The 22,141-nt window shown below is 41.5% G+C and overlaps 1 protein-coding gene across 5 annotated transcripts in view; it reads left to right on the top strand.

Moving 5' to 3' along the window:
• Positions 1-21,085, top strand: part of LOC129855411 (capping protein, Arp2/3 and myosin-I linker protein 3-like) — a 56,066-nt gene extending 34,981 nt beyond the window's left edge. For 2 of the 5 annotated variants that reach the window (XM_055923050.1, XM_055923048.1), the window contains 10 exons: positions 3,202-3,268; positions 3,674-3,861; positions 5,462-5,541; positions 11,394-11,567; positions 15,372-15,573; positions 15,677-16,430; positions 16,848-16,954; positions 17,887-18,007; positions 18,098-18,169; positions 20,300-21,085. In XM_055923050.1, coding sequence (XP_055779025.1) covers positions 3,202-3,268; positions 3,674-3,861; positions 5,462-5,541; positions 11,394-11,567; positions 15,372-15,573; positions 15,677-16,430; positions 16,848-16,954; positions 17,887-18,007; positions 18,098-18,169; positions 20,300-20,340 — 1,806 coding nt within the window. In that variant the 3' untranslated portion in view covers positions 20,341-21,085. Of the gene's footprint in view, positions 1-3,201; positions 3,269-3,673; positions 3,862-5,461; positions 5,542-11,393; positions 11,568-15,371; positions 15,574-15,676; positions 16,431-16,847; positions 16,955-17,886; positions 18,008-18,046; positions 18,170-20,299 lie in introns of those variants that run through there. The other 3 variants (XM_055923049.1, XM_055923051.1, XM_055923052.1) reach the window with 3 other exon arrangements.
• Positions 21,086-22,141: the final 1,056 nt, after the last annotated feature.

Here is a 22,141-nt window from a genome sequence, read left to right as displayed (position 1 = left end):
AGGAAGCCAGTATAGGGAGGCTAGCACTGGAGTAATATGATCAAATTTTTTGGTTCTAGTCAGGATTCTAGCAGCCGTATTAGCACTAACTGAAGTTTATTTAGTGCTTTATCCAGGTAGCCGGAAAGTAGAGCATTGCAGTAGTCTAACCTAGAAGCAACAAAAGCATGGATACATTTTTCTGCATAATTTTTGGACAGAAAATCTCTGATTTTTGCAATGTTACGTAGATGGAAAAAAGCTGTCCTTGAAACAGTCTTGATATGTTCGTCAGAAGAGAGATCAGGGTCCAGAGTAATGCCGAGGTCCTTCACAGTTTTATTTGAGACGACTTTACAACCATCAAGATTAATTGTCAGATTTAACAGAAGATCTCTTTGTTTCTTGGGACCTAGAACAAGCGTCTCTGTTTTGTCCGAGTTTAAAAGTAGAAAGTTTTCAGCCATCCACTTCCTTATGTCTGAAACACAGGCTTCTAGCAAGGGCAATTTTGGGGCTTCACCATGTTTCATTGAAATGTACAGCTGTGTGTCATCCGCATAGCAGTGAAAGTTAACATTATGTTTTCGAATGACATCCCCAAGAGGTAAAATATATAGTGAAAACAATAGTGGTCCTAAAACGGAACCTTGAGGAACACCGAAATGTACAGTTGATTTGTCAGAGGACAAACCATTCACAGAGACAAACTGATATCTTTCCAACAGATAAGATCTAAACCAGGCCAGAACTTGTCCGTGTAGACCAATTTGGATTTCCAATCTCTCCAAAAGAATGTGGTGATCGATGGTATCAAAGGCAGCACTAAGGTCTAGTAGCACGAGGACAGATGCAGAGCCTCGGTCTGACGCCATTAAAAGGTCATTTACCACCTTCACAAGTGCAGTCTCAGTGCTATGATGGGATCTAAAACCAGACTGAAGCATTTCGTATATATTGTTTGTCTTCAGGAAGGCAGTAAGTTGCTGCGCAACAGCTTTTTCAAAATTTTTGGAGAGGAATGGAAGACATTTACATTTACATTTAAGTCATTTAGCAGACGCTCTAATCCAGAGCGACTTACAAATTGGTGCATTCACCTTATGACATCCAGTGGAACAGATACATAGTGGACTGTCTCGTTCCCATGGTTCTGTCTGGTTTCACACCCATCACTCAGTGCTGTCGGCGAGCGAGGCTGCGTCATCCTCTGTGTTTGTGTTGTAGCTGCCGTTGTGCTGGATGCAGGGTGATGTCAAACCCTCGCTTGGTGTTGCCGACCCCTCCCTGTCACTCTGGTAGTCCTTCTCCTCCCTGTCGTAGTCCCTTTCCACCTTCATAGGTTTGGCCTTGAGCTCCATCTTTTCTTTATCTCTGCTGCTCTTCTTCCTGGAGTTGGAACTCTCCCTCTTTTCCCTGCTGAAGATGAAGATTCGATATAGGCCGATAGTTTTTATATTTTCTGGGTCAAGGTTTGACTTTTTCAAGAGAGGCTTTATTACTGCCACTTTTAGTGAGTTTGGTACACATCCGGTGGATAGAGAGACGTTTATTATGTTCAACATAGGAGGGCCAAGCACATGAAGCAGCTCTTTAAGTAGTTTAATTGGAATAGGGTCCAGTATGCAGCTTGAAGGTTTAGAGGCCATTATTATTTTCATAATTGTGTCAAGAGATATAGTACTAAAACAATTAAGTGTCTCTCTTGATCCTAGGTCCTGGCAGAGTTTTGCAGACTCAGGACAGCTGAGATTTGGAGGAATACGCAGATTTAAAGAGGAGTCTGTCATTTGCTTTCTAATGATCATGATCTTTTCCTCAAAGAAGTTCATGAATTTATTTCTGCTGAAGTGAAAGCCATCCTCACTTGGGGACTGCTGCTTTTTAGTTAGCTTTGCGACAGTATCAAAAAGACATTTTGGATTGTTCTTATTTTCCTCAATTAAGTTGGAAAAATAGGATAATCGAGCAGCAGTGAGGGCTCTTCGATACTGCACGGTACTGTCTTTCCAAGCTAGTCGGAAGACTTCCAGTTTGGTGTGGCGCCATTTCCGTTCCAATTTTCTGGAAGCTTGCTTCAGAGGTCGGGTATTTTCTGTATACCAGGGAGCTAGTTTCTCATGACAAAAGTTTTTAGTTTTTAGGGGTGCAACTGCATCTAGGGTATTGCGCAAGGTTAAATTGAGTTCCTCAGTTAGGTGGTTAACTGATTTTTGTCCTCTGACGTCCTTGGGTAGGCAGAAGGAGTCTGGAAGGGCATCAAGGAATCTTTGTGTTGTCTGAGAATTTATAGCATGACTTTTGATGCTCCTTGGTTGGGGTCTGAGCAGATTATTTGTTGCGATTGCAAAGGTAATAAAATGGAGGTCCGATAGTCCAGGATTATGATGAAAAACATTAAGATCTACAACATTTATTCCATGGGACAAAACTAGGTCCAGAGTATGACTGTGGCAGTGAGTAGGTCCAGAGACATGTTGGACAAAACCCACTGAGTCGATGATGGCTCCGAAAGCCTTTTGGAGTGGGTCTGTGGACTTTTCCATGTGAATATTAAAATCACCAAAAATTAGAATATTATTCAGGGAACTCAGTGAGGAACGCTGTATATGGCCCAGGAGGCCTGTAAAGCTATAAAAAGGGATTGAGTAGGCTGCATAGATTTCATGACTAGAAGCTCAAAAGACGAAAACGTCATTTTTTTTGTTGGTAAATTGAAATTTGCTATTGTAAATGTTAGCAACACCTCCGCCTTTGCGGGATGCACGGGGGATATGGTCACTAGTGTAACCAGGAGATGAGGCCTCATTTAACACAGTAAATTCATCAGGCTTAAGCCATGTTTCAGTCAGGCCAATCACATCAAGATTATGATCAGTGATTAGTTCATTGACTATAACTGCCTTTGAAGTGAGGGATCTAACATTAAGTAGCCCTATTTTGAGATTTGAGGTATCATGATCTCTTTCAATAATGGCAGGAATGGAGGAGGTCTTTATCCTAGTGAGATTGCTAAGGCGAACACCGCCATGTTTAGTTTTGCCCAACCTAGGTCGAGGCACAGACACAGTCTCAATGGGGATAGCTGAGCTGACTACACTGACTATGCTAGTGGCAGACTCCACTAAGCTGGCAGGCTGGCTAGGTGTTAAGCATTGTGTGTTGTCATTGTCTGTTTAGGATGTGTGTTGGTGTTTTGACATCTTTCTCTTCCCTCTCTAGGACACAATTGCCATTAAGAAGCACAGCTCTAGAACTAGGCGAATACGACCCGTTTCAACCAGACTGAGTGAGTATGTCTCCGTCCCACTATCTCTCTATATCCCTCTATCTCTCTCTTCCTCCCAGCTCTCTCTCTTTTATAGGTCCATTAGTGACTGTGTCCTGCTGTGTCTGTTTTTCTCTCCCTCTTTCCCTCTCCCTCATTCTCCTTCCTTCTCTCTCTCTGGGTGAGCCAATAATGGTTTGTGTGCATGCCAACCTGAACCCATTACTGCCTCAACATATTTGAGTGCAGTTGCCAATTGTTGTAGTTTTTAAACAGTATTTATTTCAAGCACAGATGACAGCACCACATGACTGCTAAGGGAACTTCTACCCCCTCGCCTCTTCCTTCTCCATTTCTCTCCCTTTTATGCATCTGTTTCGCTCTCATCTCGTCATCTTTCCATCTTTTTTTCGCTCTCTCTTTCAGGCCTGTGTGATGACTCCAGCTCCTCCCCGCCCCCCTCTACGTCCTCTTCTTTCTCAGCCCTCTCTCGCTCTGCATCCTGTGAGGGGCTGTCTGAACTCCCTACCCAGGGTGCACCTCTACATCATGTGACGCGGGTTAGGCCGAGGCCCCCACGGAGGCACCGAGCAGGACACGCCCCCTCTGACACAGTAAGAGGAAGCTGACATTAGGATCTCACCCCGTATGGAATATACACTGCCGTTCAAAAGTTTGGAAATGTCCTTGGTTTTGAAAGAAAGGCACTTTTTTTTTGTCCATTAAAATGACATCAAATTGATCAGAAGTACAGTGTAGACATTGTTAATGCTGTAAATGACTATTGTAGCTGGAAACGGCTGACTTTTTATGGAATATCTACATAGGTGTACAGAGGCCCATTATCAGCAACCATCACTCTTGTGGTCCAATGGCACGTTGTGTTAGCTAATCCAAGTTTATCATTTTAAAAGGCTAATTGATCATTAGAAAACCCTTTTGCAATTATGTTAGCACAGCTGAAAACTGTTGTTCTGATTAAAGAAGCAATAAAACTGGCCTTCTTTAGACTAGTTGAGTATCTGGAGCATCAGCATTTGAGGGTTCGAATACAAGCTCAAAATGGCCAGAAACAAAGAACTTTCTTCTGAAACTCGTCAGTCTATTCTTGTTCTGAGAAATTAAGGCTATTGATGTGATGGTGATGGTTGCTGATAATGGGCCTCTGTACACCCATGTAGATATTCCATAAAAAGTCAGCCATTTCCAGCTACAATAGTCATTTACAGCATTAACAATGTCTACACTGTATTTCTGATCAATTTGATGTTATTTTAATGGACAAAAGAATGTGCTTTTCTTTGAAAAACAAGGACATTTCTAAGTGACCCCAAACTTCTGAATGGTACTGTATACTACTGAACTGCTGACTGTGTGTGATACTTAACTATGAATATGGAAATACAGGAACTATATTCACTTATATATTCACTTATGAATATTGTATACACCGAGAGGCCCCTGCTGTAGTAGATTTCTCATCTGAGTGCAGAAGCACAAAGACGTAGATATATTAGCTAATAAATGATACATTTAAGGAGACACTGATATGGCAACACATAGTTAATATAAGTGAACTTTAAAACCTCATGGAGTTACATCGAGATACTTGCATATTAATAAGACAGAATACAGATGTTATTTGCATAGCTAATGACCACTACAAAGACAATATTCCCTTTTGATACATGCAAAATGTATAACTAATGGCTATATTAATTGCTTGTTAAATAGACCTGATGTTAATATTGATACATTTGGTTTATTTAACAAGCATTTAGTATAGCCATTATTTATACATTTTGCATGCGTGCCCAAGCACATTTTCTATTCCAAAAGAACCATTATTCATGTGATTAAAGTAATGATAATACAACTTTGACTTAATTTATGGTTCATGCATAATTCCCACCCCATATTCCCAAATGTTAGGGCCTCCCGGCAGTGGCAGCGTGCTGCTCTATTTTTCAGAATGAATTGGATTGGGTCCAGGGTAATCTATACTAAGTGAATTACTCCAATTGGGTTAAGTCATCTCTCTGAAGCTAGTATAAACCGTTTGTATTATTACCAACAGAACATTAAATAATAAATTGTAAGCCCCTCCAATAAGCACTTACAAACAGTGTGGGAAATCAGTCTTTATTTCTGGAATATAAATGGATGTTTAAGAATAGTATCGTAATTCTGAAATATCTCTCTCCCCGTCCCCAGCATTGCACTGAAAACGGAGCTGTCACTCCTCTTGATGATGGACTCCCAGATTTCTACTCCAAGAGAGTTCTCCCTGATAGGTAGATCTCTCTCTCTCTCTCTCAAATAGGAGTGAATAGCACACTATAAGCATGATCTAAATGGCATGAATCACCTCCAAAGTAAGTACAACCTAAGTCATTTAGCATAGGCCTACTTTCCATTTAGTCCATAGACTACTTTCAGGATAAGGATTTTAGGTGCGCTCTGCCTTTAGTAATAGCTTTAGAGAGTACCCTCTCCTCTTGTCACAAGCCGGCAGAGTAATGCTGGTTCGTGCTAAAGTACATCCACACAGCAGATCATCTGGTTAAGTAGATGCTTTTAGTATTATTATATTTACTGTTAAGCATATTTCTAAATGAATGTACTCTGGATAAAGCGTTGTGTGCCATGAATTGTATCCTTGCAACGTCTCTCAAGGCCAGGAAGTGTTTCAGTGAGGCAGCTGCCCAGAGAAACACATAGGGACTGATGACAGGGTGAATAAGTGAAAGTACAGGTGCTGACTAGGGACAAACTGAACAGGCTTATGATATAGACATATACTGAGTGTACAAAACATTAGGAACACCTGCTTTTTCCATGACAGACTGACCAGGTGAATCCAGATGAAAGCTATGATCCCTTATTGATGTTACTTGTTAAATCCACTTAAATCAGTGTAGATGAAAGGCGAGGAGACAGGTTGAAGAAGGATTTTGAAGCCTTGAGACAATTGAGACATGGATTGTGTATGTGTGCTATTCAGAGGGTGAATGGGTAAGACAAAATATTGAAGTGCCGTGCCCTGATTGTATTACTGTTGATGATATCTGGAAATGTGCATGCACACCCTGGCCCATCTACTGTTGCTAGCCCCAATTCTGACTTGTGCTCTGATATCTGCTTCACTGATTTCTGCTCTCGTAAGATCCTGGGTTTTCTGCACATTAACATTAGAAGCTTATTACCTAAAATGGATCAATTGAAAGTGTGGGTTCACAGCTCCAATCCAGATGTGTTGGTCATTACTGAGATGTGGTTAAGAAAGATTGTTTTGAACACTGATGTTAACCTTTCTGGTTATAACCTTTTTCGGCAAGACAGATCTTCCAAAGGTGGGGGAGTGGCAATCTTTACCAAGGATCACCTTCAGTGCTCGGTTGTCTCCACCAAGTCTGTCCCCAAACAATTTGATTTGCTGTTTTAAGCATTACACTTTCAAATAGCTTTTTGTTGTCTGTTGCTGGGTGTTATCATTCACCATCAGCACCGGCCTGTACCCTAAATGACCTTAGCTCTCTCCTGGCCCCATACACTAAGTCTGAATTTGACCTGCTAAGTGACCTAAATGGGACATGCTTAAACCACCTGACCAAGTCCTAAAGCAATGGGACTCCCTAAATCTTTCTCAGATTACTACCAATCCCACAAGGTATGACTCCAAACATCCAGAAAAGCCTACTCTCCTTGATGTTATCTTCACAAATAATCCTGATAGGCATCAGTCTGGTGTTTTCTGTAATGACCTTAGTGATCACTGTTTTACGGCCTGCGTTCGTAATGGCTGCTCAGTTAAGCTGCCTGTCCTGATTTTTCATAGACGCTTGCTAAAAAACTTTATTGAGCAAGCCTTCCTTCATGAACTGGCCTCTGTAAAATGGTATAGAATCAGCTTGATCCCCTCTGTCGAAGACGCTTGGACCTTCTTTTTTTATATTTTCAGTGGTATTGTTAACAAACACGCCTCCATAAAGAAAATTAGAAATTAAAACAGGTTCAGCCCCCGGTTCGACCGTGATCTGGCAGAGTTACTCCACCTCAAGAATTCCATTTGCGAAAGGCACACGCATACTCAGGCTGACTGGCTCTCGTTCAGGCAAATGAGAAATAAGTGCACTCAGGCTATCCGGAAGGCCAAAGTTATTTACTTTAAGGAGCAGTTATCTCTCTGTGGGTCTAACCCCAAGAAGTTCTGGAAAACGGTTCAAGACCTGGAGAATTAATCCTCCTCACAGCTGTCCATGTCCCTTAATGTTGATGATGTAGTTGTCACTGACAAGAAGCACATGGCTGAGCTCTTTAATCAACACTTCATTAAGTCAGGATTCCTATTTGACTCAGCCACGCCTCCTTGCCCGTCCAACATTTCCTCATCTCCCACGACTTCTAATGCAACTAGCCCTGATCCTCCTCCCTCTTTTCTCCCTGCCCCGCTACAAAGTTTCTCCCTGCAGGCAGTCACTGAGTCCGAGGTGCTAAAGGAGCTCCTTAAACTTGACCCCCAAAAAACATCTGGGTCAGATGGTTTAGACCCTTTCTTCTTTAAGGCTGCTGCCCCTATCATCGCCAAGCCTATCTCTGACCTTTTTAACTTGTCTCTCCTCTCTGGGGAGGTTCCTATTGCTTGGAAGGCAGCCACGTTTCGTCCTTTATTTAAAGGGGGAGATCAAGCTGATCCTAACTGTTATAAGCCAATTTCTATTTTGCCCTGTTTATCAAAAGTGTTGGGAAAAATGGTCAATAATCAACTGACTGGCTTTCTTGATGTCTATAGAATTCTCTCTGGTATGCATTCTGGTTTCCGCTCAGTTTATGGATGTGTCACTGCAACTTTAAAGGTCCTAAATGATATTACCATTGCCCTCGATTCTAAGCAATATTGTGCTGCTATTTTTATTGAGTTGGCCAAAGCTTTTGATATGGTAGATCATTCCATTCTTGTGAGCCAGCTAAGGAGTATTGGTGTCTCTGAGGGGTCTTTGGCCTAATTTGCTAACTACCTCTCTCAAAGAGTGCAGTGTATAAAGTCAGAAAATCTGTCTCAGACACTGCCTGTCACCAAGGGAGTACCCCAAGGCTCGATCCTAGGCCCCACACTCTTCTCAATATACATCAACAACATAGCTCAGGCAGTAGGAAGCTCTCTCATCCATTTATATGCAGATGATACAGTCTTATACTCAGCTGGCGTTTTGTGTTAAACGCTCTACAACAAGCTTTCTCTGCCCTTAACCTTGTTCTGAACACCCCCAAAACAAAGGTTATGTGGTTTGGTAAGAAGAATGCCCCTCTCCCCACCGATGTGATTACTACCTCTGAGGGTTTAGAGCTTGAGGTAGTCACCTCATACGAGTATGTGGGAGTATGGCTAGACGGTACACTGTCCTTCTCTCAGCACATATCAAAGCTGCAGGCTAAGGTTAAATCTAGACTTGGTTTCCTCTATCATAATCGCTCCTCTTTATTATGGAGACGTAATTTATAGATCAGCAGGTAAGGGTGCTCTCAAGCGACAGGATGTTCTTTACCATTTGGACATCAAATTTGCCACCAATGATCCTTATAGGACACATCACTGCACTCTATATTCCTCTGTAAACTGGTCATCTCTGTATACCCGTCGCAAGACTCACTGGTTGATGCTTATTTATTAAACCCTCTTAGGCCTCACTCCCCCCTATCTGAGATATCTACTGCAGCCCGCATTCTCCACATACAACACCCATTCTGCCAGTCACATTCTGTTAAAGGTCCCAGAAGCACACACATCCCTGGGTCGCTCGTCTTTTCAGTTCGCTGCAGCTAGCGACTGGAACCAGCTGAAAAAAACACACAAACTGGACAATTTTATCTCCATCTCTTCATTCATAGACTCAATCATAGACACTCTTACTGACAGTTGTGGCTGCTTTGCGTAATGTATTGCTGTCACTACCTTCTTGCCCTTTGTGCTGTTGTCTTTGCCTTATAATGTTTGTACCATGTTTTGTGCTGCTACCATGTTGTGCTGCTGCCATTTTGTGTTGCTACCATGTTGTTGTCATGTTGTGTTCCTACTATGCTGTGTTGTCATGTGTTGCTGCCATGCTGTGTTGTTGTCTTAGGTATCTCTTTATGTAGGGTTGTGGTGTCTCTCTTGTCGTGATGTGTGTTTTGTCCTATGTTTTAAAAATATATTTTTTTTTTAAATCCCAGGCCCCGTCCCCGCAGGAGGCCTTTTGCCTTTTGGTAGGCCGTCATTGTAAATAAGAATTTTGTTCTTAAAAACTTCTTATGGCTGAAGTTCCGTTAACGGGATCGATATCAAAGTGCAGGGCGCCAATTTCAAAAAACAGAAATCTCATAATTAAAATTCCTCAGACATTCATGTGTCTTATATTATTTTAAAGGTAATCTTGTTGTTAATCCCACCAAAGTGTCCAATTTCAAATAGGCTTTTCAGCGAAAGCACTACAAACGATTATGTTAGGTCACCACAAAACCACAATAATCACAGCCATTTTTTCCAGCTAAAGATAGCTTCACAAAAACCAGAATAGAGATAAAATTAATCACTAACCTTCGATTATTTTCATCAGATGACACTCATAGGACTTCATGTTACACAATAGATGCATGTTTTGTTTGATTAAATTCATATTTATATAAAAAAATCTGAGTTTACATTGAGGCGACTAGATTCACTAGTGGCAAAAACATCAAGTGACTTTGCATAGCCACATCGTTTCAACAGAAATACTCATAAATATAGATGATAATACAAGTTATACACATGGAATTATAGATATACCTCTCCTTAATGCAACCGCTGTGTCAGATTACAAAAAAAACACGCTATAATCTGAGACGGCGCTCAAAAGTAAAACACCACAGCCGCAAAGATGGCGTCAACATAAACAAGAAAATATATGATAAATATTCCCTTACCTTTGATGATCTACATCAGAAAGCACACCAGGATTCCCAGGTCCACAATAAATGTTTGTTTTGTTCGGGAAAAAAAATGTTATTTATGTCCAAATAACTTCTTTTGTTAGCGCGTCTGGTTTACATATCCAAACGCTAATTCTGGTCAGCGTTATATCGGACAAAAACTTCAAAAAGTGATATTACCGGTCGAAGAAACATTTTAAACTAAGTACAGAATCAATCATTAGGATGTTTTTAACATATAGATTCAATAAAGTTCCAACCGGAGTATTCTTTCTTGTCTTCGTGAGCAATGGAACGTAAGTGACTTCCATGAGGAAAAAGCATGATCAGAAAATGGCTGCTTGATGGACACCTGACTGATTCTGCTATCATTCTCTCCCACAACATCATAGAAGTCTCATTATAATTTCTATTGATGGTTGACATCTAGTGGAACCCCTAGGCAGTGCACAATCATTCATAGCTCAAGGGGATTTCATTAGGGACTCTGGTGAATACATACAAGCTCAGATTTCTGACTTCCTGTTTTGATTTCAACTCAGGATTTTGCCTGCCAATATGAGTTCTGTTAATCTCACAGACATAATTCAAACAGTTTTAGAAACTTTAGAGTGTTTTCTATCCAATAATAATAATAATATGCAAATATTAGCAACTATGACTGAGGAGCAGGCCGTTTGATATGGGCACCTTTCATCCAAGCTACTCAATACTGCCCCTTCAGCCATAAGAAGTTAACTGACTTGCCTAGTTAAATAAAGGTTAAATTTAAAATTAAAATAAATAAAAGTGCCTTTGAACGGCGTATGGTAGTAGGTGTCAGGCACACTGGTTTGAGTGTGTCAAGAACTGCAATGCTGCTGGGTTTTTCACACTCGTTTCCTGTGTGTATCAAGAATGGTCCACCACCCAAAGGATATCAACCTATCGGCAAAGGATGTCAACATGGGCCAGAATCTCCATGAAACGCTATCGAGTCCATGCCCTGATGAATTGAGGCTCTTCTTTTGGGGGGGGGGGGGGGAGCATCTCACTATAATGAAGGTGTTCCTAATGTTTTGTACATATTTTTACTGTATAGCTATGGTCAGTTTGTCTCTCTTTGTATCTGGCTTTTGACTTCACCCTTTATCTTCTTCCTGTTTTGTTCCGCTCATCTCTCTCTACCCTTTCCATCTCTTTTTCCCTATGTCAGTCAGTTGTCCTCTCTCCATAAAGCCCACTCTCTCAGGCGAAAGAAAAGACGCAATATGCTGGCCATCTTTGGTTTCCGTAGGAACCGCAACTCAACGCTCTCCAATCAGGGGCCAGAGTCTGGCGGAGATGGGTGTGGGGAGGAGTGTCACACTGTTGCCACGGCACCCACAGGGTTTGTGAATCCTCAGTATCACACACACACGCACACACACACAGGTAGTATGATATATAAAGCCGTGCAATCTACACAGCATGATTTATATCAGTGTCGCATGATCTTCACTTTCACTTTATAACACATGTTTACCCCTTACCTCTATGAATATGTATCACTCTCATTCACTCTCTCTTTCTCCCTCTACCTTTCATTCTCTCTCTGTTGCTCTGTTAGTATGATGAGCATTAAGTGCATGCTCTGTGTACCCTGTGTGCTATTAGTCTAAATCAGTGCTGGGAAGCAGTGCTGTATTGACATGAGGAATGGTCATGCTGCCGGAGAGCACTGCAGATGTAGATGACACCAGTGTGTGTAAACAGATGTAGATGTCACCAGTGTGTGTAAACAGATGTAGATGACACCAGTGTGTGTAAACAGATGTAGATGTCACCAGTGTGTATAAACAGATGTAGATGTCACCAGTGTGTGTAAACAGATGTAGATGTCACCAGTGTGTCTAAAACAGATGTAGATGACACCAGTGTGTGTAAAACAGATGTAGATGACACCAGTGTGTGTAAAACAGATGTAGATGTCAGCAGTGTGTGTAAACAGATGTAGATGTCACCAGTGTGTGTAAACAGATGTAGATGTCACCAGTGTGTGTAAACAGATGTAGATGTCACCAGTGTGTGTAAAACAGATGTAGATGACACCAGTGTGTGTAAAACAGATGTAGATGTCACCAGTGTGTCTAAAACAGATGTAGATGACACCAGTGTGTGTAAAACAGATGTAGATGTCACTAGTAGGTCTAAACAGATGTAGATGACACCAGTGTGTGTAAAACAGATGTAGATGTCACCAGTGTGTCTAAAACAGATGTAGATGTCACCAGTGTGTCTAAACAGGTGTAGATGTCACCAGTGTGTGTAAAACAGATGTAGATGTCACCAGTGTGTCTAAAACAGATGTAGATGACACCAGTGTGTGTAAAACAGATGTAGATGTCACCAGTGTGTCTAAAACAGATGTAGATGACACCAGTGTGTGTAAAACAGATGTAGATGACACCAGTGTGTGTAAAACAGATGTAGATGTCACCAGTGTGTGTAAACAGATGTAGATGTCACCAGTGTGTGTAAACAGATGTAGATGACACCAGTGTGTGTAAAACAGATGTAGATGACACCAGTGTGTGTAAAACAGATGTAGATGTCACCAGTGTGTCTAAAACAGATGTAGATGTCACCAGTGTGTGTAAACAGATGTAGATAACACCAGTATGTGTAAACATATGTAGATGTCACCAGTGTGTGTAAACAGATGTAGGTGAAACCAGTGTGTGTAAAACAAATGTAGATGTCACCAGTGTGTGTAAAACAGATGTAGATGTCACCAGTGTGTCTAAACAGATGTAGATAACACCAGTGTGTCTAAACAGATGTAGATGACACCAGTGTGTGTAAAACAGATGTAGATGTCACCAGTGTGTGTAAACAGATGTAGATGTCACCAGTGTGTGTAAAACAGATGTAGATGTCACCAGTGTGTCTAAACAGATGTAGATGTCACCAGTGTGTCTAAACAGATGTAGATGTCACCAGTGTGTCTAAACAGATGTAGATGACACCAGTGTGTGTAAAACAGATGTAGATTTCACCAGTGTGTCTAAAACAGATGTAGATGACACCAGTGTGTGTAAAACAGATGTAGATGACACCAGTGTGTGTAAAACAGATGTAGATGACACCAGTGTGTGTAAAACAGATGTAGATGTCACCAGTGTGTCTAAAACAGATGTAGATGTCACCAGTGTGTGTAAACAGATGTAGATGACACCAGTATGTGTAAACATATGTAGATGTCACCAGTGTGTGTAAACAGATGTAGGTGAAACCAGTGTGTCTAAACAGATGTAGATGACACCAGTGTGTCTAAACAGATGTAGATGACACCAGTGTGTGTAAACAGATGTAGATGTCACCAGTGTGTGTAAACAGATGTAGATGTCACCAGTGTGTGTAAAACAGATGTAGATGTTACCAGTGTGTGTAAACAGATGTAGATGACACCAGTGTGTGTAAAACAGATGTAGATGTCACCAGTGTGTGTAAAACAGATGTAGATGACACCAGTGTGTGTAAAACAAATGTAGATGTCACCAGTGTGTGTAAACAGATGTAGATGTCACCAGTGTGTGTAAACAGATGTAGATGTCACCAGTGTGTGTAAACAGATGTAGATGACATCAGTGTGTGTAAAACAGATGTAGATGTCACCAGTGTGTGTAAAACAGATGTAGATGACACCAGTGTGTGTAAAACAGATGTAGATGACACCAGTGTGTGTAAACAGATGTAGATGTCACCAGTGTGTGTAAACAGATGTAGATGACACCAGTAGGTCTAAACAGATGTAGATGTTACCAGTGTGTGTAAACAGATGTTGGTGACACCAGTGTGTGTAAAACAAATGTAGATGTCACCAGTGTGTGTAAACAGATGTAGATGTCACCAGTGTGTGTAAACAGATGTAGATGTCACCAGTGTGTGTAAACAGATGTAAATGTCACCAGTGTGTCTAAACAGATGTAAATGTCACCAGTGTGTGTAAACAGATGTAGATTTCACCAGTGTGTCTAAACAGATGTAGATGTCACCAGTGTGTGTAAACAGATGTAGATGTCACCAGTGTGTCTAAACAGATGTAGATGTCACCAGTGTGTAAACAGATGTAGATGACACCAGTATGTGTAAACATATGTAGATGTCACCAGAGTGTCTAAACAGATGTAGATGTCACCAGTGTGTGAAAACAGATGTAGATGTAACCAGTGTGTGTAAACAGATGTAGATGACACCAGTGTGTGTAAAACAAATGTAGATGTCACCAGTGTGTGTAAACAGATGTAGATGTCACCAGTGTGTCTAAACAGATGTAGATGTCACCAGTGTGTGTAAACAGATGTAGATGTCACCAGTGTGTGTAAACAGATGTAGATGTCACCAGTGTGTGTAAACAGATGTAGATGTCACCAGTGTGTGTAAACAGATGTAGATGTCACCAGTGTGTGTAAACATATGTAGATGTCACCAGTGTGTGTAAACAGATGTAGATGTCACCAGTGTGTGTAAACAGATGTAGATGACACCAGTGTGTGTAAACAGATGTAGATGTCACCAGTGTGTGTAAACAGATGTAGATGACACCAGTATGTGTAAACATATGTAGATGTCACCAGTGTGTGTAAACAGATGTAGATGTCACCAGTGTGTGTAAACAGATGTAGATGTCACCAGTGTGTGTAAACAGATGTAGATGTCACCAGTGTGTGTAAAACAAATGTAGATGTCACCAGTGTGTGTAAACAAATGTAGATGTCACCAGTGTGTGTAAACAGATATAGATGTCACCAGTGTGTCTAAACAGATGTAGATGTCACCAGTGTGTGTAAACATATGTAGATGTCACCAGTGTGTCTAAACAGATGTAGATGTCACCAGTGTGTGTAAAACAGATGTAAATGACACCAGTGTGTGTAAAACAGATTATGAGATCTCAGATTATGAGATGCAAACAGAATGATGGCAATGATGATGCAGTCTAATGAATAAAGATGTAAAAAATTATGCAAGTCTAATATATTCTATCCCAATATTAAAACATTATTATAGCTTAGCCTGCTGGGTTAGAAAGCCTAAACAGGCCCCATTTGTTATCCACACCAAATCAAATACAATCCCGGGGCCACTGAGCAAATTATTGGTTGACTCTCATTGTTTCTCTGACTGTCCTCTTTGCTCTTCTCTCTCTCAGGACAGCCACTGAGAATGTCTACACGCTGCTGCAGCCCCCTCGTTCTGCTGCCAGGGCCTGCTCTCCTGGTGAGGGGGCTGATGGGAAGGTGGAGGACCAGAGGGGGGAGGAGCCAGTAGGTCTGAGCCTGCAGCCAGTGCAGAGCATACCACCACAGCCTGGCATGCCGGGCAGCAGACACCCCTTCTACTCACCCAGCCAGGTACAGTCTATGCTGTATCACTTGTGGTAGAAAACATTCATACTGGTTGATGAGTTCATGGTTATAAAATCTCTTCTCATCTTTTCCTCTGTGTTATTTACAGCCATCAAAGCTAGAGACAGCGTACGAGCAACCTGCAGATACTGACAGACATTGGTCAGAGGACAGACAGGTGGACAGACAGTGGACAGAGGGGCTTCACACAGACAGAGAGAGGACATTAATAAGACCGGCTGACAGACACTCTGACCGGCACTGGACCGAGGACAAACTGTCAGACAAAACATGGACAGAGGGAAGAACAGCAGAGAGACAGATGGACAGATATTGGACAGAGAGCAGGCATGCAGATAGACACATGGAAAGACAGTGGACAGTTGACAGACACACACAGAGACAGATCGACAGACAGTTTGATCGAGATAGACAGTGGACGGTGAGCAGACAACAGACAGACAGAAAGTGGGCAGAGGGACGACCGACAGACATACAGATAGACAGACAGTGGATAGAGAGCAGGCAGTCAGGCAGACAGTCTGACAGACAAGCCCAGGGACAACATCTGGCTCAGAGGCCTCTGCCGCCTTACCCATCAGACAGGACTCCATCACCTAAAAGTGAGACTGACTCCCAGAAAAACATGGAGGCAACCGTGGACAGACAGAAGTACTCTGACACACAGACGGACAGACATCTGCACTCAGACACTGCTGTAGGACAGGTGGAAGGGTGGAGGGGTGGAGTAGGGGTTCCCCCTGGACGGGTTTCTATGAATGCATCTAAACCAGACCCTCCTCCCCAGAGCAGCAAACCCATCCAGTCCAAACTGAGACAGAGACATCTACAGGAGAGCTCTGGTACTGCACCTGTCTCTTACACATTGTTGTGTTGATTTAAAGGTGCAATATGCAGAAATCGCTCCGCCATTTCCTGGTTGCTAAAATTGGAATAGTTTATGTTACAAAACAAGCAAAGTGTACGGTTTGGTACGATGATTCAGTGTAGAGAATTATTGTACCATCTAAACCGCTATAAAATATATTTTCAGCTGTGTGAAGCTGGTGTACAAAACCGAAAGTAAAAGACGCAAAAATCCAACTTAAGAAGGCAAAGCATAGAAATAATGCACATAAAACATATCTACCGCTTCTTAGACTTGCTTTCAGTGAAAATGACAGATCTATAACTCACATTTCTATGTGAATTTAGTCCGGTCGCCCAGAAAGTTACATATTGTAGCTTTAATGATGTTATTACTCCATCTTTATCTTCAGGTGCAGAGGAGGAAGCAGACGGTGATAGGGATGGTGGAAGAATGGAAAGGAAAGAGAGAGATAGAGGCAGAGATGCAGAGGGACAGCCACCTCCCATTCCTGAAAAGGTCTCTGTCTTTTCATATACTTCTGGTTGTCATATTTATGTGAATATAATAGTATACCGGCCTGTTTATTAGGTACACCACCCAGTTCACGAAAATGTTTTGCTCCTACAGACAGTGAGTCACGTGACTGTGGCTTGCTATATAAAGCAGGCAGACAGGCGTCGAGGACTTCAGTTACTGTTCTATTGAACGTTAGAATGGGCCAAACGAGTTACCTAAGCGATTTTGAGTGTGGTATGATCGTCAGTGCCAGGCGCGCCGGTTATCAGAACCGTACGGCCGCAAGAGAATGGAGCGTAAGAATGGAGCGACAAACAAAAAACATCCAGTCAGCGGCAGTCCAGTGGGCTTGTTGATGAGAGGTCGAAAGAGAATGGCAAGAATTGTGCAAGCTAACAGGCAAATAACGGCACAGTACAACAGTGGTTTGCAGAATGGTATCTTGGAACGCAGAACTCACCGGTCCTTGTCACGGATGGGCTGTTGCAGCAGACGACCACACCGTGTTCCACTCCGATCAGCTAAAAAATAAGAAGAAGCGGTTCCAGTGGACACGCGGACACCGACACTGGACAATTGAGGAATGGAAAAACATTGACTGCTTCGTCAAATCCCGGTTCCTGTTGCGCCATGCTAAGGGAAGCGTCAGGTTTTGGAGTAAGCAGCATGAGTCCATGGCCCCATCCTGTCTGGTGTCAACGATACAGGCTGGTGCTGGTGGTGTAATGGTTTGGGGAATGTTTTCCTAGCACACGTTAGGTCCTTTGATACCAATTGAGAAACGTTTCCATTCGCCAAAGAATTCAGGCTGTTCTGGAGGCAAAGGGGGGTCTGACCCGAGACTAGATGGGTGTACCTAATAAACTGTATGTGTGGTTATGTTTAGATATTAATTGATAATTGTATTAATTTTGTGCCACATTTATTTTCAGCCAAAGACATCCTATGTGTCTTCTCCAAATGAGTATGCCAATGAAAGGCCTATCCCATATCTTGCACCATCTGCATTCAACAAGCCAGTGCTGGGATTGGCTGACAGGGCTTTCAGTCAAGGTATTAACAAATTAAATCAATATAATTTTGTCGTTACAGTGTGTGACAGAGTATGACAGTGTATGATTGACGGTGGTATATGGTGTGCAGGTGAGGAAGCAGTGAGACCTCAGGCCCCAGTGAAACCCCAAAGGAACAGAAAGGCTATGTCTTGTGACACAGGTACACCTGTCAGCCTGTATGCGTCTGTCTGTCTGTCTGTCTGTCTGACTGTCTGTCTGTCTGTCTGTCTGTCTGTCTGTCTGTCTGTCTGTCTGTCTGTCTGTCTTTCCAATAGTTAGTCAGTATGCTTATATTGATCCATGGGTTTGTGTGTGTTAATATTAGAGGTCGACCGATTAATCGGAATGGCCGATTAATTAGGGCCGATTTCAAGTTTTCATAACAATCAGAAATCTGTATTTTTGGACACCGATTTGGCAGAATTTTTAAAATATTTGTATATTTTATTTTTTTACACCTTTATTTAACTAGGCAAGTCAGTTAAAAACAATCAATCTTAACATAATCACTAGTTAACTACACATGGTTGATGATATTACTAGTTTATCTAGCGTGTCCTGCGTTGCATATAATCGATGCGGTGCCTGTTAATTTCTCATCGATTCACAGCCTACTTCGCCAAACGGGTGATGATTTAGCACTGTCGTTGCACCTAACCATAAACATCAATGCCTTTCTTTAAAATCAATACACAAGTATATATTTTTAAACCTTTTCTTATAATTCTTATAATTAGGGAAATTGTGTCACTTCTCTTGCGTTCCGTGCAAGCAGTCAGGGTATATGCAGCAGTTTGGGCCGCCTGGCTCGTTGCGAACTGTGTGAAGTCCATTTATTCCTCACAAAGACCGTAATTCATTTGCCAGAATTGTACATAATTATGACATAACATTGAAGGTTGTACAATGTAACAGCAATATTTAGACTTATGGATGCCACCCGTTAGATAAAATACGGAACGGTTCCGTATTTCACTGAAAGAATAAACGTTTTGTTTTCGAAATGATAGTTTCCGGATTCGACCATATTAATGACCAAAGGCTCGTATTTAATAATAATTAAGTCTATGATTTGATATTTGATAGAGCAGTCTGACTGAGCGATGGTAGGCAGCAGCAGGCTCGTAAGCATTCATTCAAACAGCACTTTCGTGCGTTTGCCAGCAGCTCTTTGCAATGCTTCAAGCATTGAGCTGTTTATAACTTCAAGCCTATCAACTCCCGAGATTAGGCTGGTGTAACCGATGTGAAATGGCTCGCTAGTTAGCAGGGTGCACGCTAATAGCGTTTCAATCGGTGACGTCACTCGTTCTGAGACTTGGAGTAGTTGTTCCCCTTGCTCTGCAAGGGCCGCGGCTTTTGTGGAGCGATGGGTAACGATGCTTTGAGGGTGGCTGTTGTCGATTTGTTCCTGGTTCGAGCCCAGGTAGGGGCGAGGAGAGAGACGGAAGCTATACTGTTACACTGGCAATAGTAAAGTGCCTATAAGAACATCCAATTGTCAAAGGTATGTGAAATACAAATGGTATAGAGAGAAATAGTCCTATAATTCCTATAATAACTACAACCTAAAACTTCTTACCTGGGAATATTGAAGACTCATGTTAAAAGGAACCACCAGCTTTTATATGTTCTCATGTTCTGAGCAAGGAACTTAAACGTTAGCTTTTTTACATGGCACATATTGCACTTTTACTTTCTTCTTCAACACTTTGTTTTTGCATTTATTTAAACCAAATTTAACATGTTTCATTATTCATTTGAGGCTAAATTGATTTTATTGATGTATTATATTAAGTTAAAATAAGTGTTCATTCAGTATTGTTGTAATTGTCATTATTATAAATACATTTTAAAAATCGGCCGATTAATCGGTATCCGCTTTTTTTGGTCCTCCAAAAATCGGTATCGGTATCGGCGTTGAACAATCATAATCGGTCGACCTCTAGTTAATATGTGCCTCATGATCACACACTGTCTGACTGTTACCTTGTACGTGTGTGTGTGTGTGTGTGTGTGTGTGTGTGTGTGTGTGTGTGTGTGTGTGTGTGTGTGTGTGTGTGTGTGTGTGTGTGTGTGTGTGTGTGTGTGTGTGTGTGTGTGTGTGTGTGTGTGTGTGTGTGTGTGTGTGTGTGTGTGTGTCTCAGACTAAACAAAGCAACGTTTTCAATCACCCCTTAGGTCGGAATCGAACTCAAACATGACTTCACTGTTGTTAATTATCTGATCAAATTGTTTTTAATTAGATGAGTCAGTAATCAGGAATGTCTCTCGTTCTGTGCTCTTCCAGACAGCGTCAACTCAGCGTCTGTTAATAGCGAGCTGTTGTAATGTCGATGGAATTAAGCTGCTTCAGACCAACCAGCCAGGGGGTTGTCATGACAACTGGGCGGCATTTTGTCCGATGTGGAAGAAGAGAAATATGCGAGGGAGAAACAAGACTCTAGAGAGAGGGGACACACGAATACAGAGAGAGAGGGGGAGGGGAAGGTAAATGTCTTAGAGTGCAAAATGATACGGACATCGCTAAGCATAATTTACCTACTGCTGTATTATTGGAACACACACATGCTATTCCTAGTCGGTCTCTGTCTGTCCCTTGCCCTCACTGTCTGCTTTCCTGTCATCTCAATGGAAACCTGCTGAACTGTTTTGCAGCTATTCGAATGGTGTTTGCTACTTTTGAAAATCTACTGAATTGTTGTCTGCACTTAAAAAATGGCTAAAACACTGTCATGCTACAATGCTAAGGGGCCAAACATTGGAGCATTTTTATTATCATTATTGAAAGTTACATTTTATTTTGTATTATTATTGTTTATGTAAACTAAGCTATGTGGCTAAGCTCGACTAAAGAAAGGAATGTGTCTATTAGAATGTTATTTCTAAACCTGCAATGCAATTTGACTGCTGTGAACGTTGATTGCCATGGTTGAAACTTGAAAATGAGTTGTTGCTTATTATTAAATGAAATATTTATATCTAGTTCTGCTTTCATGGACTGAAAGGTAATATATTTGATAGAAAAATGAATAGTATACCCTATGAATGAATAAAAATGCTGTACTGGAATACACACTGAGAATGTCATCCTTTTTATGGTTTGGTTCATAATAGGACAATAAACGGAGGTAAATTATTTTACCTTCCAAACTGTGTTCACTATGCTGTTTAACCACAGAATAACCACTCTGGGTTATAATACTTTAACCAGCAGGGTGGCAGCTACATTAGGCCTCCTGTAATTATCCCTAACAGCAGGTGGCGACCAACCCCAACAAATGAAAGGCGGACCTCTCAGCAAAAGAAAGACTCATAATCTAGAACACCAAACACGTGAGCTGCTGAGAAGCAGTCTTGCTGGTTGTCATTAGCAACCATGTCATGGCCCTATTTCTAAAGATGGTGGAATGAGTCAAATATGGGCTTTGGCTCGCTGGTGTGCTTAGTACTAATGAGCTATTCATATGGAAATGTGATGAAAAGCTGCTTCTACAAACTCTGTAATTAAAACTTGAAAATACGCTTCTACCATTGTGCCTACAGATGTAGAATCATAAATTGATCACTCTTGTTGCTGAGAATTTTCCTCCACTGCAGGAAATGCAGATGAGCTTCGTGATTTATATAAATTAATACTTAAAACCCACACTAATCAATGGTGATATTAACAGTTTTGCACTTTTCGTGTAGCCTACTTTTGGCCAGCTAATAGCCTAACCACCGATACTAAAACATTCAAATGCTGTTGCTGCAGGATTATTTTTCTGGTCAAATTAAGATCCTACACCCGTAACTTCTCATATTGTTGAATCTGTGTCTGATGATTCAATGCATTATTTTGTCGATAACTGTTATAAGCCGTAGATATTTATGTGTGATTGTAGTTGTTTGAAATGCATTTCCACACTCCTGTGGACTCTTCATGGGGTGGATGGTGGAGTGGGTGGGAGGAGGCCCGGCAGACAAAAGACACAGGATCTTATATTGATCTCTTTTATCATTGGCTTTCATGCACTTGGCAGTTAATCATCGGGATTAGAAAGAAAAACACTTACTTTAATATCCTCTCTTGGATATGTTGTCTTAATTTGACTGTCTGGGCTTACTGTTCGACCATCTCTCAATATGA

The sequence above is a fragment of the Salvelinus fontinalis genome, chromosome 5 (genome assembly GCF_029448725.1).
Source record: "Salvelinus fontinalis isolate EN_2023a chromosome 5, ASM2944872v1, whole genome shotgun sequence".
In the NCBI taxonomy this organism is placed as follows: domain Eukaryota; kingdom Metazoa; phylum Chordata; class Actinopteri; order Salmoniformes; family Salmonidae; genus Salvelinus; species Salvelinus fontinalis.
Note: the sequence above shows the minus strand (reverse complement) of the source record. Positions and strands in the feature narration are given on the sequence as shown.